At 41.1% G+C, this 12011-nt stretch overlaps 1 protein-coding gene and 1 long non-coding RNA gene across 2 annotated transcripts in view; one reads left to right on the top strand and one right to left on the bottom strand.

Moving 5' to 3' along the window:
• LOC142153002 (solute carrier family 45 member 3-like) overlaps window positions 1–4899 on the top strand; it is a 35034-nt gene extending 30135 nt beyond the window's left edge. Inside the window, exons 4-5 of the mRNA XM_075210204.1 lie at window positions 1823–2088; window positions 4051–4899. Of these exons, the coding sequence (XP_075066305.1) occupies window positions 1823–2088; window positions 4051–4518 (734 nt within the window). The 3' untranslated portion in view covers window positions 4519–4899. The remainder of the gene's footprint in view (window positions 1–1822; window positions 2089–4050) is intronic.
• Window positions 283–12011, bottom strand: part of LOC142153003 (uncharacterized) — a 121346-nt gene continuing 109617 nt past the window's right edge. Inside the window, exons 3-4 of the long non-coding RNA XR_012691424.1 lie at window positions 1705–2067; window positions 283–841 (exon numbers count right to left, since the gene is read on the bottom strand). This is a non-coding gene — a long non-coding RNA (uncharacterized LOC142153003). The remainder of the gene's footprint in view (window positions 842–1704; window positions 2068–12011) is intronic.

Here is a 12011-nt window from a genome sequence, read left to right as displayed (position 1 = left end):
TAAATTACGCTTTTGCATCATTGCGTGACCAGAATGAAGCGATTCGCCGTTCTCGCACTTCACCTCCCCTCCGGGATTTCCCCTATTCACAACAGTCTACTTGTTTTTAAGCCCGTTGAAGTTGTTTTGAAGGCTGTGAACCAGTTTACAGTACAAACATCAATAAACCTTCATTTGATTTTTTTCTGTACTACACATTAAAATTAGTGTTTTTAAATAATAAAATTATTAAATAAACTTTTTTATTCAAAAATATAATTTTATAAAAAAAAATCTGGTGAAACTCAAAACACTACAGTGTTCGAAGATTGTTTTGGTGAACCTCAAATTCAGTTAATAGGTCATCAATTTAAGGTTGCACATGTGTGAGCCATCTCAAACATGGTCAACTTTTGTTAATTTATCTCTTTCATTGATCTAAAATTTGAAAAACTCGAACTAATTCTCAGACTTTTGTACCAGTTCGACAAACCAGTTCAAGAAACGATTAGCATATCTACCGGCAACATTCCCAATTGGTAATTCAGGACAATACAGACCATGGCACTGATCCTCAAGAACAATGTACATTTAGGGGGAGGCAATAACATCCACTTTTGACTTCCAAAAATCTGGACTGTCCCAGGAAAATAGGCAGTGTTTGCCGATATTTTAAAACTCTTCAAGTTAAAGATGTCCACTCAAATCTTTTTTGAGTTTAATTCATTTTCCCCCAATTTATGAGTCAAGAATTCTGTTCTAGAAGAACTGAATTGATGAAAAATAAGAAATCCTTCTTATCATCCTTTATGGATATATTCTTCAGATATAAGTGGTTCAACAATTTGCTGGCCTACTTTCCCTGTAAAACAATTAAAAAAATTTTGAGGGGATTAATACACTACTCCCCCTAGGTACAACAATATAAATAAACCATTAAAAAACAAAGACTTCTAGATGGTACAATTACCATGGAGGCCCTTTGGCTCAAATGGAATTACCCAAAAAGTCTGCCAACTTTTGACCTGGGGGCAAATGCAAGATAATAAATCAAGTTCTTCAACTTTTTGCGATGGAAAAATGGGCATGAAAATTAAAATATGCAGGCGTGGTTCACCTAATGTGGGGTTGGTTTTACATAACTAGATTTTATATTTTATTGGCTATGTCATAGAGCTATAATCAAATACAACACAGCCCTGCTTTCCTAGTATTCAATGCAGACAATTCTATTTATAGAGAGAATCCTAAGGGCCTCTGTACAATAGAGAGAGCATCCTAAGGGCCTCTGTACAATAGGGAGAGCATCCTAAGGGCCTCTGTACAATAGGGAGAGCATCCTAAGGGCCTCTGTTCAATAGGGAGAGCATCCTAAGGGCCTCTGTACAATAGGGAGAGCATCCTAAGGGCCTCTGTACAATAGAGAGAGCATCCTAAGGGCGTCTGTGCAATAGGGAGAGCATCCTAAGGGCCTCTGTACAATAGAGAGAGCATCCTAAGGACGTATATGCAATAGGGAGAGCATCCTAAGGGCCTCTGTACTATAGAAAGATCATCCTAAGGGCCTCTGTACTATAGAAAGATCATCCTAAGGGCCTCTGTACAATAGGGAGAGCATCCTAAGGGCCTCTGTACAATAGAGAGAGCATCCTAAGGGCCTCTGTACAATAGAGAGAGCATCCTAAGGGCCTCTGTACAATAGAGAGAGCATCCTAAGGATCTTACATTTTATGTAATAATTGTTACTGTCAGGTTCTTGTGAAAGAGAAAATTAACTTTTCTCTCTCTACTGTAATCTGTAAACCTATTGTATGACCATCTTTGACTGTTCTCTGTCTTGCAGGAATCCGCATGGGAAGTCTTGGCCTCTTTCTCCAGTGCGCAACATCAACCTTCTTTTCCATGATAATCAGTAAGCTCGCGAAACAGTTCGGGTCGCGAAAAGTGTACCTGTCCAGCATGATCACATTCACCTCTTCCGTCCTGGTTATATGTCTGTCGCAGAATATCGTCATCGTGACCATCATGTCGTCATTGACCGGATTCGCGTATGCAACTCTCCAAACACTTCCATACACGTTGATATGTCTTTATCACAAAGAAAAAGATGTAAGTATAAATATCATCATCTTCATCATCATCATTATTTATTTATATAGCGCCACTAATTCCGCAGCGCTGTACAGAGAACTCACTCACATCAGTCCCTGCCCTATTGGGGCTTACAGTCTAAATTCTCTAACACAGACAAACAGACACAGAATAGGGTCAATTTATTAGCAGCCAGTTAACATACCAGAATGTTTTTGGAGTGTGGGAGGAAACCTGAGCACCCAGAGAAAACCCACGCAAACACGGGGAGAACATTCAAACCCCTCACAAATATATATCATCATCATCATTTATATTTATATAGTGCCACTGATTCCGCAGCGCTGTACAGAGAACTCATTCACATTAGTCCCTGCCCCATTGAAGCTTACAGTCTAAATTCCCTAACATTCACACTCACAGACAGACAGATAGACACTAGGGTCAATTTTGATAGCAGCCAATTAACCTATAGTAGGTTTTTGGAGTGTGGGAGGAAACCCACGCAAACACAGGGAGAACATAAAAACTCCACACAGATAAGGCCATGGTCGGGAATTGAACTCGTGACCCCAGTGCAGTGAGGCAGAAGTGCTAACCACTTAGCCACCGTGCTGCCCTATATGAATAAATGAAACTAAATAAATAACAGTGATGGTCAAAGATTAGGTAAAACTTGACAGACAGGTTATATTGTAGCCCACTTTACAATGTGCGCTGGCATTGCCCTACAAAATGCGTTGGTCTTACACTGTGCCTATATGCTCCGCCCTGCATGCCTATTCTCCGCCCCTTGGGGAAGCCTCTGCAGAGTAAAAATGCACCAAGGTTTGTGTGACGGGGAAAAGCCTCCTGGTGCAACGTGCCTCTTACCACTTTAGAACTACCTCTTTTATTAAATTAAACTTTTCAGTTTTTCTCTATGGCTGTGCACAGCAAGAACCTCTACACACAAAACAATGCAGCCTCTCCACTCCTTTATCTTATTTCAATCATCTCACTACCCAAAATGAAATATCGGTATTATACTGCTTAAAAAACTCTACAACAGTAGTGCAGCTACTCCGTAGACAGCATGGAGAACCCTTCTCTGCCCATGCAGTGCAAACATGCCCTCCAAAAATGCAGCTATACAAACTCATGTGCTCTAGATGAAATCCAGTCGCACCAGCGCCATTTGAGGTTCATAGTTTCTCTGATGTTTCCTTCCCATTCTATTGAATTACAGAAGGAGCACTAGTTATCCCAAATTGACTTATCAATTGATCCAATTCGCTCAGCTTTATTAGTAGGTGTTAATTACACAAAGAAGAGCTGATCTTAAATAGGATAACTAGTACTCTATCTGTACATAGGATTCTCTCTAGCAACTTTCCTATTTGCAATAACTTTATTTGTTCACATATATGCCCTTATTATTATTATTATTATTACCATTTATTTATATAGCGCCACTAATTCCGCAGCGCTGTACAGAGAACTCACTCACATCAGTCCCTGCCCCATTGGAGCTTACAGTCTAAATTCCCTAACACACACACACACACACACTTGGGTCAATTTTGTTAGCAGCCAATAAACTACCAATTGGAGCTTGGGAGGAAACCCACGCAAACACGGGGATAACATACAAACTCCTCACAGATATGGCCATGTTCGGGAATTGAACTCGAGACCCCAGTGCAGTGAGGCAGAAGTGCTAACCACTTGGAACTGAAAGCCTAAACCGAGCTCCCCTCGCACCTGTCCCCTATCCCACGCATGCTCCAGAGTGAATGGACACATAATGCCTGATCTACCCAGATGTGTTTGTTATAGCTTGTAACACTTGTTTAAAACGCCTGCTGATATGTTATTACAGATAGGTGTCTTTTCAAGGTTAGCGGGCGGCACCATGCTGCCCCTGATGTGTATCAGGCTGCCTATCACTAATTTTAAAATAAATTTATATCTTTTTTTTTTTTTTTTCTTTCTGAATAGGTGTTTATGCCGAGACCATCAGTGGCAAACGCCCGAAATGGGAATACCCTCACCAAAGAAGCGGTATGCTTTTCACCCAATTTACTGTACAGTCAGCAAAACGGTACTTGTAAGCAGAAAGGGACAGGCCGCAGCAAGGAAGAAGGCGTCTATGTCTCTGGAGAACTGTATAACTATGCACATTCTCAGGACCCTCAGGACTACTATAAAGAAAACAACAACCAGGCCGCTAATGGCGTGAACGAGACTTGTACGGACGTTTACACGAAACGAGGGATCGGCCTCGACTTTGCTACTCTGGACAGCACATTCCTCCTGTCTCAGGTCTTCCCGTCCCTCTTCATGGGGATGATTGTACAATTAATGGAAAGTGTCACCGTCTACATCGCTTCGTCTGTCGTTTTTGGCGTTTTTGCCATTTATTTCGCAAACCGCATTGTATTTGACCAAAAAGACTTACAGACATAAAAACAGTAAGGGGTAAATTTACCAAACCTTCTAAAAAGTAAAAGTGGAGGTGTTGCTCATAGCAACCAATCAGATGCTAGCTATCATTTATCTTGTACAGTCTACAGAATGATAGCTAGCTTCTGATTGGTCAACACCTCTGCTGTTGATTTTTTTTTTTGATGTTTGCTAAATTTACACCCAAGTGTTGACAAGAGCGATGAGATATTTAAAACTTTTGTTTACAGTGTTCACGTTTACAGTAACAGAAGTTTCTCTGTGTTTGTTTTTTTCTAGCATTCGTTACCAATGTAACCAGTAACACCAATCTATTTTTATATATTTTGTTTTTATTGTAAGTATGTGTGCAAAGGTAAAAGGTAAAGGCAATTAGAGAGAGAGAGAGAGAGAGAGAGGGAGAGAGAGAGAGAGTGTCAAAATGTGCTTTGGTAATACTATAGAAGAGGCCAGTGTCCCATGCCGACATCATGATGAAATGTACAAGCAAATTAAGGCAATAATTAAAGGACCACTAAAACATAGGATCCAAGATGGCATATATTATAGTGCTACTAGTAACATCCACAAATATGTATGTAAAAGCTGCAGAAGTTAATAGGAAATTTATATATGAGAGAAATCTGTACTCCTCGAGCACACTAATGGTTCTGGTAGAATTTTCTAGAACAACCTGAGGCAACCTTTGTCTCTTTGGCTGCTCTGTACCTACAAATCCCAGTATGCCCTGTTAGTTAGTGTTGCCTAGATTCAAGAAGATTCTGACAGATACCGTTCCTCCATTTTGCTCTGTTTGGTCCTGGGTTTCACTAACTGGGGGGGTTGCATAAGATCTGTCCCCAAATCAATTCCTAATACTTTCCAGTTACAACCTAACTATACTTTTTACCCTTGAATTGACACTTTTTGGTCTGTGTGAACTAAAAACCTGCCATGCATAGGCAAAATCTTTCCCCCATTTGTAAGTGTTAATAGAAGTCCTAAAATTCACTCTCTCCTATTTTGGATATAAGCACAGAAAATAAAATCTAAAATCCATAACCGTACGCTGCAGATAAAATCCTAGAACTTTTATCCGAGGGAAAGAAGATACTGGAAATTTACAAAGAAACATTCAAATGTACATACATATAATTTATTATTTTTCTTTTATTAGATTATTTTACAATTAAACGTAATGTACTGTATAACTTTACTCTTCAGTATTTCTTGTAAGGAATACTAACTACTGTTAAAGAATCCACCATTAGGACCTTGCTGTAATTCTATTGAGAGAAAAATAACAAGCTGCTAGCATTGTATGTTTTATATTACTATGGAGAATTGTGTGGGGTTTTTTTATTTTGTATTTTTTTGTACTTATTGTGGAGATTTTGTATACAAAAAGTGGATCTGTCACCTATACACAGTGGCGGTGGCCATTTTGTCAGGTTGCATTGACAAGAATATGGAGTCACACCAATCACTTTGTGCATCATACTTTTAAGAATATCGCCAGTTCCTGAGACTTGGTTTAGTTCACAAAATGGCTTCTCCACTGTGTGTATGTGACAAGTTCACTTAAAAACAGATTTAAAAATATTAAATGTAACTTGGTCATACACACGTCCTTGTTGGCTACAAGACCATATGGCCTTATCAGTTCAGTAGTGCTACGTACACGTAGAAAACAATTGGACATTTGCTTTTATTTTTCTTATTTGTCCTAGAAAATGATCTGGTTGCTTTAGGTAACAGCATATTTGTGTACATAGCAATATTTTATCATATAAGACCTATTTATCCCAAGATGGTGCTTCACTAAGCTTTTCCCACATTCACCAGTGAATATTTAGGAATAATGAATACCCCTATTATAATCCCTAGGATTAATCCCTACTCTAAAATATATGGATTTTAAAAGTTACCAGGAAGCTCTGTGACCATATTTTATACAGGTCACAGAAATGAAAAGTGACTTCTGATATCTGTGATAATTAACCTTAGGAAGTGCGTTGTTCCTAATGTACATTGAAGTGATGACGTTAAAAAAAAATATATTATTTGCAGGAGTCTAGACATAGATTTATATGGCTTTTGTATATTCTAGCACAATATGTATAACGTTAACCTCCTTCACCATAGTGCACTGCAAGAAAGATGGCCGCCCCTGTTCTGGGATGGTAGAACCCATACTCTGCCCAAAATGGCTGCCTCCATTGTGTGTGGGCAATGGGAGCTAGATATATAAAGCATACTGGCAAACTTTTCGTCTTTCCTTCTGGGAGAGGAGGTGATATGTGAGGGTGGAAGGGGGCAAGGCCCAGCCAATTTTGGTCCTGCAACGCAATGACGAATCGCGTCATGGAGGCTCCCATACTGCACTGTTCTCTAGCAAGTGGGAGAGATGCCTGCTCTCCCGGGAGTCCTAGAGACCTAACTGGAATTCACTAGTCTCCCGGACATTGTGGGAGAGTGGGTAACAGAGTACACTGCAACCAGTAATACTGATCTCTGCGCTACAATAACTTGACAGGTCAAGGTTTGGACATCTGCAAAACCTGTTAGTAGCATAATTACTTTATAATTACAGATACTGCATTGAATTCTGATTATCATGAATGGGGTTTTAGTAAAGCTACAAAATTTAGTTCCCAAGTGCCTGCACGTGACTGTTTTTTGTTGATGTATCTTTGTTTTTGGAATTTTTTTTTGATTTTTTTTTTATAAGAAAATACAATATTTATGGGGATTTATTTTTCATTTTGTAAGTACTGAAGTAATTTATACGGTAGGATGTTTTGTAACTTTTAAACAATTATCATGTATACATTTTAATAAATTATTCCTCTAATGTTGTTAATACACATTATTGTTGATCACCTGTTTCAAGAGAATAAATAACATTTTCTGTTTTTTTTTAAACGCGTGTTGTGCACTTTAGTAAGTGATTTATATTTAAGAAGTAACAATATGAACTAGGGATGAGCGGGCTCGGATATCTGAAATCCGAGCCCACCCGAACCTTGCCGATCCGAGCCGGATCCGAGACAGATCCGGGTATTCCCGCCAATTGCAAAACTGAAAGCGAGGCTCCGAGTCATAATCCCGTTGTCGGATCTCGCGATACTCGGATTCTATAAATTTCCCGCTGGCCGCCGCCATCTTCACTCAGGCATTGATCAGGGTAGAGGGAGGTTGTTTTAGGTGGTCCTCTGCCCTGCTATATCCTGTGCTGTGCTGTGCTGTGCTCAGTCCAGTGGTGCTGTGTCCTGTGCTCTGTCCTTCTGAGTTCAGTGGTGCTGCTGGGTCCTGTGCTGTGTCCTGTTCAGTCCAGTGGTGCTGTGTCCTGTGCTCTGTGCTTCTAAGGGCATAGTTATTTCCCCATTATTCCCAAGTTTTTAAAAAATAAAAAAAAAGTTATAAAAAAATAAATAAATAATTATAACCAAATTTGCAAAACCAATCCAGCAGTATAAGTCCATTGGTACTGCAATATTACCAAGTTCACACATTCTGCAGTATCTTGTGCTACATATAATGGATACCAAAAATTTGGAGGATAAAGTAGGGAAAGATCAAGACCCACTTCCTCCTAATGCTGAAGCTGCTGCCACTAGTCATGACATAGACGATGAAATGCCATCAACGTCGTCTTCCAAGCCCGATGCCCAATCTCCTAGTACAGGGCATGTAAAATCCAAAAAGCCCAAGTTAAGAAAAAGTAGCAAAAAGAGAAACTTAAAATCATCTGCGGAGAAACGTAAAGTTGGCAATATGCTATTTACGACACGGAGTGGCAAGGAACGGCTTAGGCCCTGGCCCGTGTTCATGACTAGTGGTTCAGCTTCACCCAAGGATCTTAGCCCTCCTCCTCCCCCCCCCCCCCCCCTACAAAAAATTGAAGAGAGTTATGGTGTCAGCAACAAAACAGCAAACAACTCGGCCTTCTAAAGAGAAATTATCACAAATCCCCAAGGCGAGTCCAAGGATGTTGGTGGTTGTGAAGCCTGACCTTCCCATCACTGTACGGGAAGAGGTGACTCCTTCCACCATTTGCAGCACGCCCTCTGCATATGCTGGAAGGATCACCCACAGTCCAGTTACAGATTTGGCTAATGAAGGTGTGAATGTTGTACACCGGGAGGAGGATATTGATGTAGCTGGGGGTGAGGAGGATGTTGATGATTATGATGCAGACAGATACTAAATTGCCTTTATTAATTTCTATTTATATTCTAGATTATATAACGGCTGAATAGTTTTCTATTTTACTCCTAGTGGAGAGGGGATCTGATGCAGACAGATACCAAACTGCCTTTGTCCATTTCTTTGTATATTTGAATTTCTAGTTCTACAGTCTATGCAGGCTGCTTTTTTTTATATTTAACTACAAGTGTAGGGCGGGGGGGGGGGGGGGGGCATAGATACTAGCAACCAAAAAAACGTGGTCTATTTAATTTAACTTTCTAGCTCCACAGTTTGTGCAGCCTGTTTTTTTTTATCTTCAAAGTATTTACAAGCCTTGCAATCTAAATTAACAAGAGGTAGTGACGTGCTAGAACGCCACCCTCTATATGCTGCAGAGGATGGAGGAGCATCAAAAGGCCATTCAAGCCTACACAGCCACCTACGACATAGGAAACCCTCATTTTCTTCCACATCTATGGCTGCGAGGAAAAAGCTCAGTTTTCCTAAAAGAGGCGCTGGCGGGGATGCTGATAACATCTGGTCCGGACTGAAGGACCCGCCAACCATTGCAGACATGTCTACTGTCGCTGCATTGGATGCTGTCACAATTGAAAAAATGGTGGAGGATTACTTTGCTGACACCATCCAAGTAGACATGTCAGACAGTCCATATTGTTACTGGCAGGAAAAAAAGCCAGTTTGGAAGCCCCTGTACAAACTGGCTCTATTTTACCTGAGTTGTCACCCCTCCAGTGTGTACTCGGAAAGAGTTTTTAGTGCAGCGGGTAACCTGGTCAGTGAGCGGCGAAGGAGGTTGCTTCCTCACAACGTTTACTACCGGGGCCACTCCACTGTGCAGTCCATATTTAGGTGTATCAGATATTAAACAACGGTGACAGTTGATGCCCAATTTTTTAATTATATTGTTGGCGCTGTAAAAAATTGTATTCCGGGCACAACACACTACGCAGTCCATACCCTTTTTTGGTGGAATTCTGACCCGTGGAGGGTTTTTTATTATATTGTGGCTTCGGTACCAAATTGTGTACCGGGGCCACCACACTACGCAGTCAAGAAAGATAGATGCGTATCATAGATAAAGTACATTCAGTGTTGTAGGGCAAATTGAAAAATATTCAAAATGCACTGTCATTATCAAAAACAAGAGGTTTTGACACGCTGAAACTCCAACATGTATATGATGGAGGATGGAGGAGCAGCCGTATGTGCAGTGTAATGCAGACCTGTTGAAGGTTTTCTATATATTTTATTGTGGTGCCCAGTGCCCACTACTCTACGCAGTCCAGATACTATTTTTGGGTGTAATTCAGACCTGTTGAAGGTTTTCTATATATTTTATTGTGGTGCCCAGTGCCCACTACTCTACGTAGTGCAGATACTATTTTTGGGTGTAATTCAGACCAGTTGATGGGTTTTTAATTATATTGTGGGGAACACTCCTCTACGCAGTCCAGAAAGATACCTTGTTGCAACATTTTGTACTAAAAAAAATAAAAAATTGTGAGGTGTTAGGTGTTCAGAATAGCCTTTAAATTAGTGGAAATGATTGTTATTGAATGTTATTGAGGTTAATAATAGCGTAGGATTGAAAATAAGCCCAAAAACTTGATTTTTACACTTTTAATTTTTTTTAAAAAAAAATCCGAATCCAAAACCTTAAATCCGAACCACAACCTTTCGGCAGGTGTTTTGCGAAACAAATCCGAACCCAAAACATCGCGAAAATCCGGATCCAAAACACGAGACCTCAAAAGTCGCCAGTGCACATCCCTAATATGAACCTGATTAAATAGTAAACTATTCTTAAAGGACAACTAGACTCAAAGGGGTAGTTGTATCATATTCACTAAAAGGAAAAGTGAAGGTGTCGCTTATGGTAACCAATCAGATTCTAGCTATCATTTATTTGTTACGTTCTAGAAAACGATAGCTAGAATTTGATTGGTTGCCATAAGCGACACCTTCACTTTTGCTCTTTAGAAGTTTTGATAAATCTTCCCTCAGCTGTAAAACGTTCATATAGGAAGCATGAAGGTAGAATAGTCTTACCAGGTTTTCACTGGACTTTGTTAGATAATGTTTATTTTTCATCCCTCTCCATCACAATTGTTGCCCCTACTGTAGTTTTGAAATATAAAGAGATCTTATATAGGGCAAAGATAGGTGGCTGTACGCAGTGGCGGGCTGGCCCGGGGGGCAGGGGGGCATCGTCCCCCCGGGCCGCTCGGTCAGGCCATTATTAGGGCCGGGGGGTAGGCCGACCGGCCGCAAAATACAATTCTTTCCCCCGCGGCCGCATCTGATGACGTCAGATGCGGGCGCGTCGGCGCACAGGCGGCCGCATCACATGACAGGGGATGCGACCGCGTCATCAATGACGCGGCCGCATCCCTTTTCATGAGATGCGGCCGCCTGTGTGCCCCCCGGCCACGCCTCTCCCAGCCCGCGTCTGGCTGTACGGATGCCAAGGATTCTATTGTAGTGAGTGCCGTTTGCTTAGATGGTGTCAGAAGAAGATTTCTTGTTCTTACTACTTCGCAGCATTTAGAGCCAGTAAGAAACCTGCTAAAGTCACCAAATGTTTCCTACTACTGTCCTGCTCTGAAATACTGAAAAGCTTTTTTTTTTTTTTTTTTTTTTCTCCCCCCTGGCTTAAGGGAAAACAACTTGTGTAACACCACCCAAAGTATGAATCCATAAAGCGATTGGTTCAGAGAGTAGCCAGTGTCAGGACTTAGAAGCATGAACATTCCATGTAACATATCCGTGTTTTTATTAACTTTTTGTAGAAAACTGAACCAAATACATCGCATTGAATTGCTGCCAGTTCACGAACATCATCTTGCTTCAATTGTACACATCTACCCTGTAAATATGCCAAACCACATCTCTCCATGCAGTGCCTGTTTAATAACAAGTACCACTTTATCTGTGCATACCTCCCAACTGTCCCAATTTCGGTGGGACAGGTCCGATCAGGGGAGGGCTGGCTGGCAAATTTTAGCCCGAGGGGCAAGACTTGACTCTGCAGCCTATTAGGAACATTTTAAATGGAAAAAAAAAAAAAGCAGGTGACCCAGCTCCTTGTCCCGATTTTGAAGGCATTGTCCCGCAGGTGCGGACGTTGGGAGGTATCATCCATTCACCGCTGTTCTGCATAGTCCCCCTACTGGTGTGTGCTGCAGGGAAGGGAGATTTTCAAGGGGCAGCCTAGTGTTTTACAGCACTCTTGGGGCGTGACCACGCCCCATTTGTTATGGGGCCACGCCCCCTGTACAGATGCCAGGTACTGACATTTTGAGAGG

Source organism: Mixophyes fleayi, chromosome 4 (assembly GCF_038048845.1).
Source record: "Mixophyes fleayi isolate aMixFle1 chromosome 4, aMixFle1.hap1, whole genome shotgun sequence".
Lineage (NCBI taxonomy): Eukaryota > Metazoa > Chordata > Amphibia > Anura > Limnodynastidae > Mixophyes > Mixophyes fleayi.
The sequence above is the reverse complement of the archived record's forward strand: the minus strand, read 5'-3'. Positions and strand labels throughout refer to the sequence as shown.